Raw genomic sequence first — 20,100 nt, 5'->3', positions numbered from 1 at the left:
TAAGTGTAAGCAGTAAAAAGTGAACTCATATAAACTAATAAACTAAATAAAATTAAAAAAACTCAGTCAAAATCCAAACCCTAAATGAAATGCATTTTTGAATTTTTACAAGTGCAACCTTTTAATACTAAATGTGCATTTTGTATCAACTAAGGTGTGTTTGGTTCATGGGTTTACGCATTAGAAATGAGAATCAAAATCATAGTTAGTGTTTGGTTGACAACTTTTTAAAACACAACTATGGGATTTGATTACCCTTTCGATTAAAAACTTCATTCCCTAATTAAAAACGGTATCATTCTATTTTATTAATAATCTGATTTTTAAGTTTGGATTAGTGCTTTTAGATTTTTATTTTGATTTTTTTGTTCATATTGGTGCTTTCACTGCTTTGGATGTCATTATATTAGAATCAATTGTCTTGATTTTTTGCTTTTATATTTTTAAAACCTTTATTCCTATTATAGAGTCATACATAACCAAACATCAATAGTGATAATCATTCCAATCTCACCCTACTACCAAACATGCAAAATACTTTCACCAAAATCAATTAGCATTATAAGTATTTGATTCTCATTCGGATTTCGATTTCCATGTACGAACCAAACACACCCTAAATGTACAAACCTAAAAAATTCAAAGAAGTGCAAATTTTAGTGTTCAAATTTGCATAATAGAGTTAGTGATATTACGAAAATACAACCGCAATTTTTTAAATTTGATATGATCCATATGATTTTTCCAAGTTGAGATTGGTTCTTAATTTTCTTCTAAGTACTTTTTTTAATATGATCCAATACACACACACAGATATACTTATTCCGTTTTTATAGTTTAAATCAATCAAATAATAAAATACAATTTTAAAGTATATCCATTTCGCATACCAAAACAATGAAATGAAATTCATATTATATTCTTGGGTCACACTTGTGTGAGACCGTTTCATGGATCCTTATTTGTGAGACGGGTTGGGTCGGGTCAAAGTACCATGCAAATGTCATACTTATATGTGCAAATATCATACTTATGTGCTCAAATATAACACTAATCAAGAATACAATTTTTGTTACTTATAAGAGAAAAAGTAATACATTTTTCATAATAAATAATGTTGACAAGTGATCCTTACTTATAAGGGCAAATATAATACTTTTGAGGAAAAATGTAATACTTTTAAATTGAAATGTAAAAGTATTGTATTTTTTCTTAAAAGTATTATATTTACCCTTATAAGTAACAAAAATTTTATTTCTGATTAGTATTACATTTGAGCATATAAGTATGACATTTGTTCATATAAGTGGTACACTTGCATCTTAACCCGACCCGACTCATGGTGAGACGGTCTCACACAAGTTTTTGCCTATATTCTTAGCCTATTTCATATTGGCCGTGTTTGGTAAATAATCAGCCTATCAGCCAATTTTGGCTTATTTGACCACTATTAGTTGTTTGGTTAATAAGTTTTTTGTAACTCCAAAATACTAAAATTCAAAAGGCTACTCAAAGTAGCCTTTTCAATTAATTTTTTGAGTAAAAAAATTATACCAAACAGTTATCAGCTAACAGTTAATCTATCAAACAACTTTCTACAATCAGCCAATATTATCAATTAATCATACCTTTTAACCCAATCAGCTAACAGCCATTTACCAAACAGGGTCATTATGTGGAATACAATTTTTAATTTTCTCAAACTTAGTGTGTGAATCAAACTTTGAAATTACTCCTTTTTTTTTTCAATATCTGCAATATATATTATTGTTATAAAATAAATTGCTTATTAGTTGTCCTATCATGATCTTTCTTGATTTGGCATCACACTCTTCATTGGCCTCATTGGAATTTGTCCTTAAATTTGTCCTTAAGTCTTGGGTTTGAAGATGCTTGCTTGCCAATCGTAGCTTTCGTATGGCCATTGCCCATTGTAAAACATTTGCATAGTTGATGTCCTTCTTGGGTTTGGAGATGCTTGTTTGCTGGTGACAGCTTTACATTATTTCCTTTTGTTCATTCCTAAAATATTGCATAGTTGAATAATATGGAAAACATAAAACAACCTAAAACTTTTTAGAGAAAAATAATGTTAGAGCTCAGGTCTATTTGGTGAACAGAAATTTTTCTAGTTCTTTATACCAAAATTTTTATTTCTTTATTTCATCTTTTAGTGTTTAACAATTAGCTAATAGCTTATTGTATTAGCTATATTTTAACTAGTTGATAATATTAACCTATTATAAAAAGTTGTTTAGTAAATTAGTTGTTTATTTGTAGACGATTAGTGATTACATATAAAAAATGGATTATACGAGTATAAGTATATTGTGCTACTTAACTCTTAAAATACTTTTACAATTTATTGTTATCGTTGTATTATTATTAATTATATTTAAACTTTTTTTTGTTTCATTATTAATATTGTACTACGTAATAGTTATAAAGAAATACTCCGTAGTTAATAATACTTAAATATTAAAAATATAATTTCAAATAAAAATAGAATAAACAAAAGTTGTTAATAATAATTCAACATAACGGTTAACACAATTATATATATATATAGGGCCTGGTTCTGGTGCGGCTATCTCCTCCCATGTTGACATGCAGACATATCGCAGTTGTTGAATGAGCTTAGATCAACAATTAGATATCAATAAAAATTTAAAAAAAAAAACATGGCGACATTTTGATAATTTCAATGATATACTAGCCGGTGCATTTGGATATGTTTGGTGGTGTTTTGACTCCAATGCACTATCAAGTATCCCATGTGCACCACAAACCAACCCTTACTCCCTTAATGCACCACTCAACGGGGGTGTCAATAGGGGTATGTAAACTTTGATAAAAGTTTGGTTAACCAACTGAATTGAAGGATTACGGGACGCTTGATTTCTAATAATATTATGTTGGCCTACGAAGCTCATCATTATCTGAAATGCAAGACTCAAGGGAAAGAAGGAGTGGTGGCTTGAAATTGGATATGAGTAAGACGTATGATAGAGTAAAATGGGGATTCTTAAGAGGTGTGATGCTGAAAATGGGATTCGATATTAAATGGATTGATTTAGTGACCGAGATAGTCTGCTCGGTCAAATACCATGTATTACATGAGCAAAGACAATTCGGACCAATCATTCCGGATTAAGGCAAGGTGATCCACTCTCACCTTATCTTTTTCTATTTATTGCTGAGGGATTAAGTGCATTAATTGAGCATCAAATGCGACGAGGTACGTTGCATGGGGTTGTTGTTTCAAGAGGGGCTCCTTCAATCACTCACTTTTATTTGTAGACGACTGCTTCCTTTTCTTCCAGGCTAATGCTACTGAATGCATTAAGATGAAAGAGATTCTGGATACTTATTCTATTGCTTTCGGCCAACAGATAAACTTTGATAAGTCCATGGTGTGCTATAGTTCAAACGTGCAACATAGTGATCGTCAAATTGTTACCGGAATCCTTGATGTGAGAGAAGGGGATACATTAGGGAAATACTTGGGGTTACCATCTTTAGTCGGCCATAGGAGATTTTGGGCTTCCTAAAAGGAGAAAGTTTTAGGCAAAATCCGAAGCTGGAATGTGAGATACTTATCCCGTGCTGGGAGAGAGGTGCTGCTTAAAAACGTTATTCAAGCGTTAACATCCTATGCTATGATGGTGTTTTTACTGCCTTTAGGTTTGTGCCAAGAAATAGAGAATTTAATGAATGAATATTGGTGGACTGGCACTATTGGTAACGGTAAGGGAATCCGTTGGAGAAGCTGGGCTGGATTATGTAAGCCGAAGTCTAAGGGTGGTATGGGGTTTAGGAAGCTGCATGAAACTATGGCGCTTAATGATGAAGCTCGATTCTTTGGTTGCCCGAGTTTACAAACCCGCTATTATTCACAGTCTTCTTTCCTCGGAGGCTAGAATGGGTAGCAACCCTTCTTATATTTGGAGAAGCATGATGGCAGTTCAGAGTGTGCTGCAAACTGGTAGTAGAAGGTGTATTGGCAATGGTACTACCACAACCATTGGTCGGGATCCATGGCTCCCGGATGATGTGAATCCCCATGTTATGAGAGATTTGCATGACTCTATTGCTCAAGCGCCGGTTTCTTCCTTATTCAATGTGCAGGGTGAAGGTTGGATTCTGAATGTGTTAGTGATGTCTTTGATGCCCGGGATGCAGAGTTGATTCTTAATCTCCCACTGAGCCACTGCAAACCACCGGATTCTTGGACATAGCCCGCTGATCCCAAGGGTAAATATACTGTTAAAACTTGCTATAGAAGGCTGATTGGGGAGGTTGTTGATGGCAGATCCTGGACCACACTTTGGAACATGCAGGTGCCCCCTAAAGTGAAAAATTTATGTTGGCTTTTAGCATCGAATTTCCTACCAACGCGTGATGCCTTGTTAACTAAGCGTGTTGCCTGTAATGTTATTTGTTGTTTATGTCAGCAGAGGGAGGAATCGGCCTACCATTTGTTTGTTGAGTGTCTAGAAGTGCAGACTGTTTGGAATGCAGTAGGGTTACCAATTTCTTCTCACGGTAATGCTAATATTCCGGATTGGTTTTTTTTTAGTAATTTAAATACCTTGAAGGATGATTGCTTATGTAAATTTGTGATGTTGTGCTGGGGACTATGGCGAAGTAGAAACGAGTTTGTATGAAATGCTACACCCTATGAAAACTCATGGTAGGTTAAAAATTAATACAGACGTAGCTATGGATGGGTCTAATTCTGTTATGGGCATGAGATGGATTTTACGTGATGAGCATGGTCATTTTATTGCAGCAAAATCAAAGGCTTGTGCTGGGTCTTACTCTGTGAAGGAAGCTGAGGCTGCAACTATTCGAGAGACACTAAGTTGGGTAAAGGAGCTGGATGTAGGGGATGTGGACGTTGAAATGGATGCCCAACTCGTTTATTATGCTTTAATGTCTGAACCTTTTAATTCTTCTTTCGGTCTTATTATTGGTGATGTAAAAGAAACTGCATCTCAGATTCATGGTGTAGTTTTTTGTTGTGTTAGGCGATCTGCGAATCGTGTTGCCCATGCTATTGCTCGGGAAGCCGTTTCTGAGCCAGGTTGCGGAGAATAGTTGTACTCTCCCCCAGGGTTCCTAGTTGACATTTTGAATTCCGATTTAATGAATTAAATTATTACTCTCAAAAAAAAAAATTAAATCACCCAAATTTAAAATGATGACCAACTTTGAGAATATATCACTATCACTAGGTCATACTTGTCTGAGACAGGTCGGGTCAATATGAAAATTCAAAACTTATACTGAAAAATATAATACTAATTAGGAATAAGATGTCTGTTATTTATAAGAAAAAGTGTAATACTTTTATATTTTGATGTAAAACTATTACAATTTTTTTTTATCAAAAGTATTACACTTTTCCTTATGTTGACAAGTGTTTGTTACTTAGAGAAAATGTAATATATATGAAGAAAAATGTAACATTTTTAAATCAAAATTTAAAACTATTACGAAGTGCATTTTTTTAAACACTTAACTCCTGATATTAGTATTACATTTTTCAATATAAGTATTATATTTTCATCTTAACTTGACTCATCTTATAGACAAAAATCTGTATGACGATCTAGCACAAATTTTTGGCCTATCACTATAGTCAATAAACTTAAATTGAACTTTCCTGGGATTCTTATTAAAAAAGTCATCGTATCTAGCATTCTAGCTAGATACATAGTTTTTATTATTACATTATTGGTTTGATAGATATAGCATGGTTGACTTAATAATTTCCTTACCATGAGACTATTCACATATTTTAATTTTGAGCACGTTGGATTATAGGAGTAATAATTATCTTATATCTTAATGCACCATATTTGACCATACATACATAAACTTGTTCACTGTAATTATCAGATATTAAAGAAATTTAATACCACAAATGATAACAAAATGTACACTTCACTGCACTGCACCTCACTTTTTTAGGAATATTGTCAAGTTAATTGGCAGAGAGAACTATAAGATAAAATACAAACAGAAATATATAGTCAATGAATTCCTGTAATTCCCTTCCCTTCCCTGTTTCCAGTTCTTTCTCCACTGGCATAGAAGAATAGAAGATCGGGATTTGAATTCTAAATACCATGGGGCGTTGGGTTCTTCATCTGAAACTAGAACTCGGGCCTGTCCCCAACTCTTCAAGCGGTTTTAAGCATAGTAATTCAAGCTTGCTTTCTTTTTAGCCTGTACTTGAATGATACCTTCATTGAAGTCTTCATGGATAACCTGGCAGAGATTGAGCAAAATTAAGACAAGTTCTTGCTATTGTTTAACTTTAAGGCGCATATTGTTGCCTAATATTTTTGGTGCATATCATTATTGCCTACTTTGATTAATTCCATTCTCGAATTAATATTTCTTTAATAATTCCACCCCAAGAAAAATGCACTATTGACAAATGAAATGTCAAATTAGAAAGGCAGATTGGTATGCCTAACTTCTAGGAAAGGAAACAGGCCTTTAAATTCTCACATATACTTGAACTAATAACAAAAAGGATCAGTAATCTTGCTCTTACAATGCAATTCTGCATAGAATAGCGGGGGAGGTAGTAAGGATTAAGGAAATACCTCAGTAGCATCACGGCGTAGTGCCAACATCCCTGCTTCAACACAAACAGCTTTTAATTGTGCCCCGTTAAAATCATCTGTTGAACGAGCGAGCTCTTCAAAGTTGACATCTGGGTTGACATTCATCTTTCTGGAGTGGATCTGAAATTTTGTGCATTTTAGTATCCAATACACAACAGGACAAGACAGGAGAACTTTTCCCTTTTGTGTTGGAAGGAGAAAAAGGTTGGAGCAGGGGAGGAAAGTAAGAGAAAACATTGGATCAAGGCACTACCTGCAAGATCCTAGCCCTGGCTTCTTCAGTAGGATGAGGAAACTCGATCTTACGATCCAGACGACCAGACCTCATCAAAGCAGGATCTAAAATATCAGCTCGATTTGTTGCTGCAATGACCTGGATGGCAAGAAGCAGACACCAATAAGATGCGGTCAAATGGAAATTAAGAAATAGTAGCATGTCCAGCTATGGATCAGGGAAGATACCTTTATTCTATCATCACTGCTAAAGCCATCAAGCTGATTAAGTAACTCCAACATAGTTCGTTGGACCTCTCGATCCCCACTAACTTCACTGCATGAGAAGAGAATAAACACAATATTAGTGAAGCTAAAGCAGCACCAGATCAGCATATATATAAAATACATGACAAAAAAGATCAGACAATCAGATGTATATACCTATCAAAACGCTTTGTACCAATAGCATCAATTTCATCAATGAAAATAATGCAAGGCGATTTTTCCTTGGCAAGCTGAAAAGCATCACGAACAAGTTTTGCTCCATCTCCAATGAACATCTATATTTATAACAGAGTAAGTTGCATTGACTAGTGTAACAATGTAAATCCACAACCAATCTAACTAGTCCAAGTATTCAAAAAAAAAAAAATCTAACTAGTCCAAATTGTCAGAGCTTCAACTCAACAAGCTCAAGTTCAACACAAGCCTATACTTGTGTTCAAGATCAATTAGTTTACACACTGACTCAGGTTCAACCTATTACGCCTAGGTGTTTGTTTGAATTGCTAGGCTTGTTTACATTATACAAATAAAAGCAGTGAGGGAATATAGTACTATTAAATTATAAACTCATGCATGTAGCATTTTCATTAATAATCAAAATATGCATGTACAGCTACAGGTGTAGGTCTTAATAAAGAAAAATAATTAAATACTAAGGACTACTATTTCATTTTCTCTGGGTGCATGTCAGCATGTCCTTCAATAGGCTTTGGTGTTAACAGCTCTATTTGCAGAAAATTAGGATCAAAACAATATTCAGAATACACCATCAATAAATTAGAAGAAGAAAAAAAGAACCAAAATGTTCCCAAATGACACAATCCTGATCAGAAGTAGACAAAGTTACTTCAAATATGAAAATTATTATGGCAAAAATGGAAAAATATCAAAAAATACTTGTAATCAAGATTTATGCCTTTCAAGCATCGGATAAAAATAGAAAAAGGAGAAAAGAGAGAGAGAGAGAAACAAAAACATAAAAGGAAAATTTTAAATTTTTACCTGCACAAGTTGGGGTCCTGCTAGCTTAAGAAAAGTAGCATTTGTCTGTGCAGCACAGGCACGAGCCATAAGAGTTTTCCCTGTCCCAGGAGGCCCATACAGAAGAACTCCCTTAGGAGGGCGAACTCCTAATTTTTGAAACCTATCTTTATGTGTCATTGGCAAAACAATTGCTTCAACAAGTTCTTGGATCTGTAACAGTTACAGGCAGAATTACTTTTGGGGGTTTAACATATTAAATGCCAGCAAACAAAGTATAAAGAAAAACAAAGGCAATGCCAAGCAATAAAATCTAAAGTTACAAGAAGAATTACTTTTGGGGGTTTAACCTATTAGATACCAGCATACCTGTTTCTCTAGGCCTCCAATATCATTATAATCTTCAGTAGGCTTCTCATCAACTTCCATAGCCTTAACCCGAGAATCAAACTCCGATGGCAAAGTGTCCAAGATCAAATAACTGTCTTTATTCACTCCAACCAAATCACCAGGCTTTAACTTATCAGGATCAACAAGACCAATCACAGGCAAGAAGATTGTCTACAAATGGCAATACATACATAAATAACTAAAGACGTATGACTCTTGCGTACAAAGATATGTAAAGAGAACATGCAACCTTACCTGACGAGTGGATGTTTTCAACACGACACATTTACCCTTTCTTTGTGAATCAAGATCAATATTTGCCCCATCTTCCTCGGCATCTTCCTCAGGGTTCATTTCTAAAATCTGGAAAAGACAAGAATCAATGAACATAAAATATAGCAACAAAATAAGTTCTTTTTTTTTTTCTTAATTAGAAAATCATGTGACCATAGTAATGCATAATTTATATGGAAAAGTATTGCTGCCCCATGACATCCTATGGTGGGGAGCTTGGTATTTGAACCTACATACCAACCAATCCCATATTGACAAAAGCCACTCTCACAAGTCACAAAAATCAATCAAAATAAATAAGACACTCAATGAATTAAAAACCATCCTTTATGCCTAAATTCGAGACTGCAATCCCTATTTCATATTAATTCCCCAAACCAGTAACTCTGTAAGTACATGATAATAAAGCCCCTATTCCACCACAATCCAAAAAAAAAAAAAAGAAAAAAAAATAATGTAAATTGAAGTTCTGAGGACTACATATCTTCTAACTCAGAGAGTATGGACTCTGCAACTCTTCAAGTCAAAAACACTAAAAATTATAAATAGAAACATGAATTTACTATTCAAGCATCTCCAAAATTCATATGTAAACATACTACAGCTTAAAAAAAAAAAAAAAGAAATTAAAAAGATCCTCAGTTTACATTCACCCCGTTACCAGCTACAAACTCTTGACATTGCATCTCAAAAATCAAAGTAATAAAATGCCAATACTCTAATATGGGAATCAAGAACATCAACTGGTCTAAAGGCCCTGCCTTTCTGAAGCTTGTGTTACAAAACCTAAATGTTAGCAGCTACGAAAGCCCTAATTTAATTTATTTTTTTTCTGTAATACAAGTTCGAATCCTTAACAAGTAAAAAGAGCAAACAAAAAATTAAATCTTCACCTCCACAATGTTGCCGACTAAGTATGGAAGCTGTTTGTTGAGCTTAATCTTCTCTTGGTTCTCCTTTATCTTCTCCTTCAATGAATCCAAATCTAGATTCGTCCTCTGGAGCTCTTCCTGAAATTCGCAATTACCAAACAGTTAATTTTGAGTTTCGTTAAGAAGGAACAAAAAAGTTGAACTGATTCGTATCCGAACCTTTAAGATTCGGATCTCGTTGTCAAGCAGACGCGAAGCCCTGACGATGTCCTCTGTCGACATCGAACCCAGCTGATCGTCCTCGAAATTGCTGTCCTCAACCATTGCCGTTGCCATATCTCTACTCGCTGTTTACGTCGAGTTTTCAGAGAAAGAGAGGAGAGAAACAAATAGTTATAGGGAAGACGAGAAATTCGAGTTTAGCGGTCTTGCTCTCCAAGCAAACGTAATGGGCCTGATTTTGGCGTTCTTTTCAGTACCAATTTTAGGCAATCATTATAACATCTGAAACTCTGAATCACTAATATCAACAGTGGTAGGTTTTTTTAAGAGTTTTTGCAAAAGTGATTAGGAAAAAGAAAATAAAAAGCAAAGAAAAATGAAAAAGAAATAAAATAAAATAAGACAAAATAGAAACAAAAACAAGAAAACAAAACAAAAGAACTGCTTAGGGCGTCGCAAGTTGAGCACAACATACAGACACAACGCAAACCAAAAATAATGCGGGACTCATATTTTCAACCAAAAACCTCCATTTACCGCAAAGACCTCATTTCTTCTCTCACCTCTCCCTCTCTCCTCCACCTCACCCACATTTCATCAAAAACTGGTCCAAAATCCACTAATGTGGATGGCCTAAGTACTAAGAGCATCCTCACCAATTGATTTTCTCTAATTTTTTCTATGATATAGAAGAGAGATGTGAGATGAAGGAGAAAGGTCAAGTGAATTGGTCATGCAGGTTGGGTGACCGATCAGCCAGACTGGTCATGCAAGATGGGCGACCGATCAGGTGGACTAGTCATGCAAGGTGGGTGATTTGTCGGGTGGACTGGTCATGCAGGATGCACAACCAGTCAAGCAGGTTTGGTGACCGGTCAAGTAGACCAGTCAAGCAAGTTGGGTGACTAGTTGGGTGGACAGGTCATTCAGGTTAGGTGACCGACTAGGTGGACTAGTCAGGCAAGAAGAATGGATTGGGCAATAGAAATACACTGAGGAAAGAGGGGACAACCGATGCAAAAATATTAAAGCGGGAAGCCACCCTAAGCCCCGAGCTTATAGATTGAACCTTATAATTAGGAATTTTTTGTCTTGGATGAATTTGTATATTAATTTACTTTTTTGAGACATTGACTCCGCGAAATCTTAAGAAAGTGAGAGATTGGATGATGGATGATATACTAGGCTTCCTAAATGCACCATCCCAAGAAAATAATTGGATCAAGGAAGCCCAGGAGGGAGACCAAGTACGAGACAACAAAGGAGTTTCGATAGGATTATATTTATAATTTCTAATGTACCAAGGATTGCGCATATCTTGTATTGGGCCTATCACTCTCAATATAATTAGAACTCCCAATATGATGCAGTTTAGGATTTCTATTCCTTGTAGGTCTCATAACCCAAAATATGCATAAATATACCCCATACATGGGGAAGGAACAAACATTATTCAGCAATACAACACTGATATTCTCTCCATATTCTCTATATTATTTGTATTCTCTGTATTTTTTGTATTCTCATATACTCGTATTTTTAACGGTTGTGTTGGCTATCCGTTTTACTACCCAAAAGTAATAAAACCAACAGATAAGATTATAGAAACAGTAGTGAAAAATCTTGGAATCAATTATCACTACTTTGAATAATCGTGTCAACATCATTGACTATCCATTCTACGTGTCCATTCTCACTAATGAATATCTCTATTCCTAGATCAATAAATGGTGATGGAGATATTTTGAATGGCACAAGAATAAAGACCCGGACTCGAGGTCTATAAACCCATAACTTGGGGCTTTGGTGTAGCGCTATAAATTCATCCAAGCAACGGAACCTTGAGCGATATTAATTTGTTTATTCGGGCCCAGGGTCCGAGAGCCCAGAAGTAGGAGACCATGAAAATGGTCTAGGCGATGGAAGCAGGCAGATGACCAAGACCAATCAAAATGGAGGATCTAGGCCTAAGGTGAGCAAGGAACCTAGATGATTGTGCCCGCGCCGACGGGTGGGTACCCGCGTTGGCGTATCCGATAGCCTACACTCAGGTCCCATCGCCCGAATATTGATAATGCTGAAAAATACTTTAATGTTAACGTTGGATAGCAATAATGAATGGTGTAAACTGATGTACATATAGTGTTATATGCTCTTCAAGTATCTATATGTCTTAAAATTTAGATAACACTCATTTTTAAATTTTATTTCATATTTTTATGTTTAGATGACAGCAACTCAAAAGAAAATATAGATGCAAGTCAAGAAAGTAGAAATGAGAACAAAGATGAAAATCAAGGAGGTAGAGTTAATTGGTCAGAATAATTACTTACTTTGTGATCTTTGTATCCAATATGCTGAAAAGAGTAAGGGGGAAAGGTAGAGTTATCTTTCAAAGCTTGATGTGGAAAAAAGATTGAATTAGAGTTCAACAACAATAGTAACTTTGGATGAAATAAAAGTAAACTAAAAAAATAAGGTGAACTGGATGAGAAATTGATGAATTTTATGGAAACAATTGAAAGCAAAAGAACCGGGACTAAGATGGGATCATGTGAAAGGGACTATAAGTGCTAACGATGAATGGTGGGCTATGAAAATTAATGTTATTTATCTTTTAAGTTGATTTGCTTTAGTTTTAAATAGTTAGATATATCTATTAAAAATTTTTTGTGCTTTGTTTCATAGGAAATTACCAAATTTGATTCATTTCGAGATAAAGGGATTGAGCCCGAACTTGAACATAGAATGGATCAATTTTCTAGATATTATGTCCAAGGAAAGTACAAGTTTAGTCCGTTAGTCAATTCACACATGAACATAAATTTAATGAAGTATATGTTCCTTCTCCACCTCATAGGAATGATGAACATGTTTCTCTTCATGACACGTACGTTAATAATAGACAATTACCATGAGGGAGCATCATGAGATGTTGTATGGAGAGAGTCTAGTCCTATCCCTACCCCTACCTACATCTACTCATATCCCTCAAGTGATACAAGTTGAGATGGATGTCATAAGAGGATGTAAGAGGGCATTTCAGGGTTATTCATCACAAAGTAATAAGAGTGCAAGGACTACTTCTACTCAAAGAGAAGGGGCTGCAAGAATCCAACAAATGCTTGGTGATTTGATGTAACAAATTAATGAGAGGAATACTTTATCACAAGAAATGAATACTTCAATGATGAACATGATGCATATAAATATGAATATGATAAACTCAATGAATGCTAGTACAACAAAGTATGATGTTGAACATGCATTGGCAAAATTGTGTAGTTTGCACAATGATTGAATATCCTAAATAAGAACTAATTTTTTTTTTTTGAATGCCAGCTGATGAGAGCAGGGTTGGATACACTAAGTACTTGCATGACTATGAGAAACATACAAAAAGCTCAACTTGTTTTGTATGATCATCATGATGGGTAGTGTAGTTTTTTGTTTATACAATTTATGAACATTTATGAAACTTATGAAGATGTTCATGATGAGTAGTGTAGTTTTTTTTTAGACGGTTTATGAATATGTAACAGTCAAGCTATGTTATGTTATTAATTTTTGCTATCTAACTTATGAAGATGTATTATCAATTTGTTTTGCTATCAAATTTATGAAATTGTTTTGTTATGTTTGTAAGTTTTTTTTATAGTAAGTTTTATTTGTTTCTATGCAGGTATGAACAATAATAACATACAACTTAGACAACTTCTATATAATCAACAATATCTCCAATATAGAGTATTTAAAAAATGATAATAAATTTTGGAATTTGGTGACATGTCCAACTGGTTATACATGTTTCAATTTTTTGAATTATATATATACATATATATATATATATATATATATATATATATTTATATATAATATGTATATATATATATATGTATATATGTATATGTATATACATATATATGTATATGTGTATATGTACATATATATGTATATACATATACATATATACATACATATATACATATATATGTGTATATATATATATATGTGTGTGTGTGTATATATGTATATGTATATACATATATATGTATATATGTATATGTATATATGTATATGTATATATGTATATGTTACAAATTCCCCATCTCATTGGGGGCGGAAAACGAATCGACATCTCGATGTGATACAGCCCTTTCTATTTTAGTTGGGAAAGAACGGCGAAGTCCATCCGAACCGTCCAATGAAGAATAAGAGGAGAGCAAAGCGAAAGCGCCAATGGCGCGCGAAGCGCATGCGGAACGGGCACGGAGAAAAAGAAGTGTGGATGAGAAGCAGCCGAGCTCATTCCCTTCGCTTCCTGGGTCAAAATCTGTCTTTCCTGGCCAAATAAAGGATTTGGGGCTTCTTGCTAGGCTACTTTACTATAAATATCCATTTTTTTTTAGTAATATATGAATAGAAAGATAGATCCATCCATCTATGCCATCTGATTTTTATTTTTATATCTAAAAAGAATCGATTTCATTCAACGTTTGATTCAAAGAACTACGCTTAGCCCCCCCACTCATGAAACGGCTCTGCTGCAATGGATGGCAGAGGGTCTGTAGTACATATACATATACATATATACATATATATATATATATATATATATATATATATGTATATATATATACATATATACATATACACACACACACACACATATATATATATAAGGAATTGTGTATGACTTCTTATTTAACAGGAGAAAAATGGATGGATGAATTATTAAATAATCATGAAAAACAATATTTTAACACATTTAGAATGAGCCCAAAATATATATATTTTATCAATTATTATGTGTTCTTTGTAGGATGTTGATATCGAAGAAAGTGAGTTTTTTTTATATGTACTTAGTAGGGGTACTCCTTGATGGATCTCAGTGTTGCACTATGCTTACTTCCCACCACTGAATTCATTGGTTATCTGGTTGTCATATCCTACTTAAAACCAATTGGTGATAAGTAGGTGGATATTAACCATTTAACCACATGTCCATGGTAAGCCACAACACCACGTCTCGAATCGAGCAAAGGCTGAACTCGATCAATCCGGCCAACACCCAGCACTCCTAATAGGAATACTCATGAGCGTTTTCAACCTTCTAGTGAAACAGTGAATATAATTTTTAAAGAAGGTTTGAATGTTATGGATTTATTTTCAAGAGATATACTTGAATCCCAAGTTCAAGGAAATTTCACTACAAATTATCAATGATACTAGATATATGCCACATTTTAAGGTATTTGAGTATGTTGCTCACCCTATTTTGTTGTTGTTGTTGTTGTTATTATTATTATTATTATCATCATCATCATCATTATTATTATTATTTTTTTATTATTATTATTTTATTATTATTACTCGTTGATGGATCACAGTACTGCACTATACTTACTTACTAGTGGATGACTCATCTTGTAACTACTGTAAGTCAAGCACGATTAACCATAGTGTTCTTTGGCTATCTGGTTGCTATATCCTACTTAAAACCAATTAGTGATAAGTAGGTGGACATTAGTCATTTAACCACATCCCTCTATGGTAAGCCACAGCGTCACGTCTCGAATCGAGCGGGGGGCTGAACTCAAACAACCCGCTTGACGCCCAACAATTTCCCTCCCAGCACCTGCCGCAACCTTTGATCACCAAGCTCAGTTGCGCAGCATGCTCGACTTGGTCCTTAGCCTCTACGCCACTAATCCCTCCATGGTAAGCCACAACGCCACATCTCGAATCGAGCGAGGGCTGAACTCAAACAACCCGCCTGACGCCCAATAATTTCCCTCCTAGCATCTGTCGGAACCTTTGATCATCAAGCCCAGTTGCGCAGCATGCTTGACTCGGTCCTTAGCCTCTACGCCACTAATCCACCTCCGGGGACAAGACTTAGCCTGACCTATGGCCACATCCCATTGGGGACTGGACTCGGCTTTCGCTCGGGACTAGACTTGGCCCGACCTATGCCCACATCCCATTTGGGACTGGAATCGACTTTCGCCTCGCCATCAATTCGAACCTGTGACCTTGGCTCTAATACCAATCGATGAATCACAGCGTTGCACTATGCTTACTTCCCAGTGGGTCACTCATCATGTGATTGTTGTAAGTTAACCATGCTTAACCATATAGTTCTTTGACTATCTAGTTGTCATATCATACTGAAAACCAATTGGTGATAAGTAGGTGGATATTAACCATTTAAGCACATCCCTTTATGGTAAATCACAACGTCACGTCTCGAATCGAGCAACGGCTGAACTCGGCCAACCTAACTAACGCCGAATACTCGTATATTATATTTGGATTGAATTGGAGCTATAGATGGTACACAATGCAATAATTGTATTTGAAGATGATTAAATGCATTACAGAGGAAGTGTTAGACTTAATTTATCACATAGGAACTTAATACATGATAATTAGGATCGTACTTAAAAATACTAACCTCCAGCCATAGCTTCCAGTTGATGAAGATTGTGTATTCACGGGACTGCTGCAGAGTAACGGTATAGTTTCTCTCACTTTCTCAACCCTCTCTTGATGGTGTAGAGAATGAATGATTAAGTAGTGAGAGAACCAAAGGGCTCTATTTATACTAACCATATGTCATCAATATGGTAATGTATCACTTCCCTAATTATACTTCCAATCACAATTAGTATTTACCTTAATTAACAGAAGCATGTATGGAAGTAATGCACCAAATAATATATTACCTTAATTATTATAATTACTACCTATATTATAATAATGTAATAGTGGTAAATGTTACATTCTCCCACTTGGTGCAAAACTCCATAACCCTAAAAACCAGAAAACACCAGCCATAGTGATATGTCCTCCTTAAAACGAGTAGCATCCATTATGATTAAATGCAAACTGACTTTGGGCACTTAATTTTGGGAAACTTAATGAAACAAACCCTATGTTTACTTCATGTCCAACCGAAGTACATTATCTCAATAAAATAAAGGTGTACGAACTTAAATGAGATAAATGTCTGAAAGCAAAAAAATTTCATTAAAATTGAATACTGAATGCATATACAAATTACAAAGTGGGCGAAAGTCCCATTTCTTTAACAAGATCCTTGAATTTAAATGGAGGCATGCCTTTAGTCAAGGGATCTGCTAACATCAACTCAGTACTAATGTGTTCAACGATTACAACTTTATTCTTGACACACTCCTTAATAGCTAAGAATTTGATGTCAAGGTGCTTACTTCGACTCCCACTTTTGTCATTCTTAGCCAGGAAGACTGATGCTGAGTTGTCACAATAGACCTTCAATGGCTTAGATATGTTGTCCATGACTCTAAGCCTAGAGAGGAATTGTTTTACATCACGAAGCATCCCCTTATCATTGGTGGCAAGCAAAATGTCATCCACATATAAAACAAGAAAGCATATTTTACTCCCACTTACCTTTTGGTATATACAATGATCAAGAGGATTTTCAACAAAACCAAATGAAGAAATTACCTCATCAAAATTGATATACCATTGTCGGGAAGCTTGTTTTAGTCCATATATGGATTTCTTAAGCTTACAAACTAAGTTCTCACCACCCCTAGAAGAGAAACCTTCAGGTTGTTTCATAAAAACCTCCTCTTCTAGATCACCATTAAGAAATACAGTTTTCACATCCATTTGTTGCAACTCAAGATTAAAATGTGCAACCAAAGCCAAAATGACTCGAAGTGAATCTTTCTTTGATACAGGAGAGAAAGTCCCCTTATAATCGATTCCTTCCTTTTGAGTAAATCCCTTCGCAACAAGTCAGGCCTTGTATCTCTCAATATTGCCTAATGAATCTCTTTTGGTCTTAAAAACCCATTTGCAGCCAATAGCATTGGCCCCAGTAGGCAATTCAACAAGTTCACAAACCCCATTGCTCTTCATGGAATTTATCTCATCCACCATGGCTTTATACCATAAGTCAGATTGCGCACAATTTGTAGCTTGAGAAAATGTTTCAGGATCATTTTCAGCTCCTATGTCAGATTCTTGTAGATATGAAACATAATAACTAGGAAGTGCTGATCGTTTTACCCGTGTAGACCGTCTTAAAGTTGGATCACCACCACCTTGCATAGGCTGTGAGGCAACAACCTCTTCAGGAACTGGGAGCAGTTCTTGAATTGGCTCAGTCTGCATCAGTTTAGGATCTTGCTGTAAATCCTGAATTGGTTCAACCATTGGCTCAAAATCCGGTTCAGGGGGTTGCTGTAAGTCCTGAACTGGTTCTTCCAAAGGCTAAGCCTCAACAGCTTGTGGAATCTCAATAGTGGGATGCATCAGTCTGCATCAGTTTAGGATCTTGCTGTAAATCCTGAATTGGTTCAACCATTGGCTCAAAATCCGGTTCAGGGGGTTGCTGTAAGTCCTGAACTGGTTCTTCCAAAGGCTAAGCCTCAACAGCTTGTGGAATCTCAATAGTGGGATGCATCAGTCTGCATCAGTTTAGGATCTTGTTGTAAATCCTGAATTGGTTCAACCATTGGCTCAAAATCCGGTTCAGGGGGTTGCTGTAAGTCCTGAACTGGTTCTTCCAAAGGCTAAGCCTCAACAGCTTGTGGAATCTCAATAGTGGGATGTATATCTATAGGCGGAACTGAAAGAGCACTGCGGATAAGTACAACACCACTAGATGACATATAAGGCTGAGAGTCCATATGATCAAATGAAAGAATTAAGTCCTTAAATCGATCGCTCCCACTAATTAAGTCATCTTCAAGAAACTTAGCATTCCTTGATTCCACTATCCTAGTAGTATGAGATGGACAATAAAACCTATAACCCTTAGATGATTGTGCATATCCAATAAAGAAAGCACTAATTTTCCTTGGGTCAAGTTTCTTTTCGTGTGGGTTATAAATCCTCACCTCAGACGGACATCCCCAAACACGCATATGTTGCAAACTCGGTTTCCAAACTTTGAATAACTCAAACGGTGTCTTAGGGATAGCCTTGGTTGGAACACGGTTTAATATATACGTTGTCGTCTTAAGTGCTTCAGCCCACAACGACTTTTGAAGCTTAGAGTTGCTTAACATACTCCGCACCATATCAAGAAGGGTCCTGTTTCTTCTTTCAGCTACACCATTTTGGTCTAGAGAGCCAAGCATGGTGTATTGAGCAACAATCCCATGCTCTTGAAGAAACTTAGCAAAGGGACCAGGTGCTTGTCCATTTTCAGTATATCTACCATAATATTCACCACCCCTATCAGATCTAACTATTTGTATTTTCTTATTACATTGGTTTTCAACTTCAACCTTAAATAATTTAAAGGCATCCAATGCTTCATGTTTATTATGAAGTAAATACACATAGGTAAATCTTGAGTAGTCATCAATGAAGGTGATGAAATATTTCTGACCGTAAATTGTCATATCGGGACAACATATGTCAATATGAATAATTTCCAACAACGTTGAACTTCTATTGGCACCTTTCTTTGACTTGTTTGTTTGCTTACCCTTAATGCAGTCAACGCAAGTCTCAAAATTGGTATAGTCTAGAGTGGGACGAACTCCATCCTTTACCAATCTTTTAATTCTTTCAAGGGAGATATGTCCTAATCTCCGGTGCCATAACATTGAGGAATTTTCGTCAATACGACCGTTTGGTGCCATTTTGAACATGTAAAGAATTGTGAACAAAATCATTCTTTATGTTAAGACGATAAAGACCATCAGACAATGTACCATTAGCAACACAAGTAGAATTATGGAATAATTTGAAATACTTGTCATTAAATTCAAATTTAAAACCAAAGGGTACAAGTCTTGAAACTGAAATTAAATTCCTAGAGAAGCTAAGAACATAAAAGGTTTTATTTAATGTCAAAACAAAGCCATTATTCAAAACTAATTTGCAAACTCCAACGGCTTCCACTGATGATACAATCTTGTTTCCAGAGAAGATTTTACACTCAGTTCCCGTTGGTTGTCTTAGACTTGTCATATCCTGCAAGGAGTTTGCAATGTGGATTGTTGAACCAGAGTCAACCCACCAAGAGTTAGTATTAACTTCTGACATATTGGATTCATAACATACAAAAGAAGATGAAATATTACCTTTCTGGGACATCCACTTCTTAAACTTGATACAATCCTTCTTCATGTGTCCTTTCTTTTTACAAAAGAAACAATTTTGTATCTTCTTTATGTCAGCTTTTGGGG

The 20,100-nt window shown here is 35.4% G+C and overlaps 1 protein-coding gene across 1 annotated transcript; it reads right to left on the bottom strand.

Moving 5' to 3' along the window:
- Positions 1–5,846: 5,846 nt before the first annotated feature.
- On the bottom strand, positions 5,847–10,142 carry LOC116033030 (26S proteasome regulatory subunit 6A homolog). Its single transcript, XM_031275785.1, has 10 exons — positions 9,899–10,142; positions 9,701–9,817; positions 8,769–8,876; positions 8,493–8,684; positions 8,145–8,336; positions 7,299–7,417; positions 7,104–7,191; positions 6,895–7,014; positions 6,621–6,761; positions 5,847–6,276 (listed from the first exon to the last, which is right to left on the bottom strand). The coding sequence occupies exons 1-10, from the start codon at positions 10,013–10,015 to the stop codon at positions 6,199–6,201; spliced, it is 1,272 nt and encodes a 423-aa protein (XP_031131645.1). The 5' UTR covers positions 10,016–10,142; the 3' UTR covers positions 5,847–6,198.
- Positions 10,143–20,100: the final 9,958 nt, after the last annotated feature.

The sequence above is a fragment of the Ipomoea triloba genome, chromosome 10 (genome assembly GCF_003576645.1).
Source record: "Ipomoea triloba cultivar NCNSP0323 chromosome 10, ASM357664v1".
NCBI classification, from domain to species: Eukaryota; Viridiplantae; Streptophyta; class Magnoliopsida; order Solanales; family Convolvulaceae; genus Ipomoea; species Ipomoea triloba.
Note: the sequence above shows the minus strand (reverse complement) of the source record. Positions and strands in the feature narration are given on the sequence as shown.

Bases quoted from the DNA above. Each gene is read 5' to 3' on its own strand.
- LOC116033030 (XM_031275785.1), bottom strand. From the start codon at position 10,015: ATGGCAACGGCAATGGTTGAGGACAGCAATTTCGAGGACGATCAGCTG. The intron at 8,685-8,768 runs GTAAGGTTGCAT...TGCCATTTGTAG, and splicing joins TGAAAACATCCACTCGTCAG to ACAATCTTCTTGCCTGTGAT. The intron at 6,277-6,620 runs GTATTTCCTTAA...AATCTCTGCCAG, and splicing joins TACGCCGTGATGCTACTGAG to GTTATCCATGAAGACTTCAA.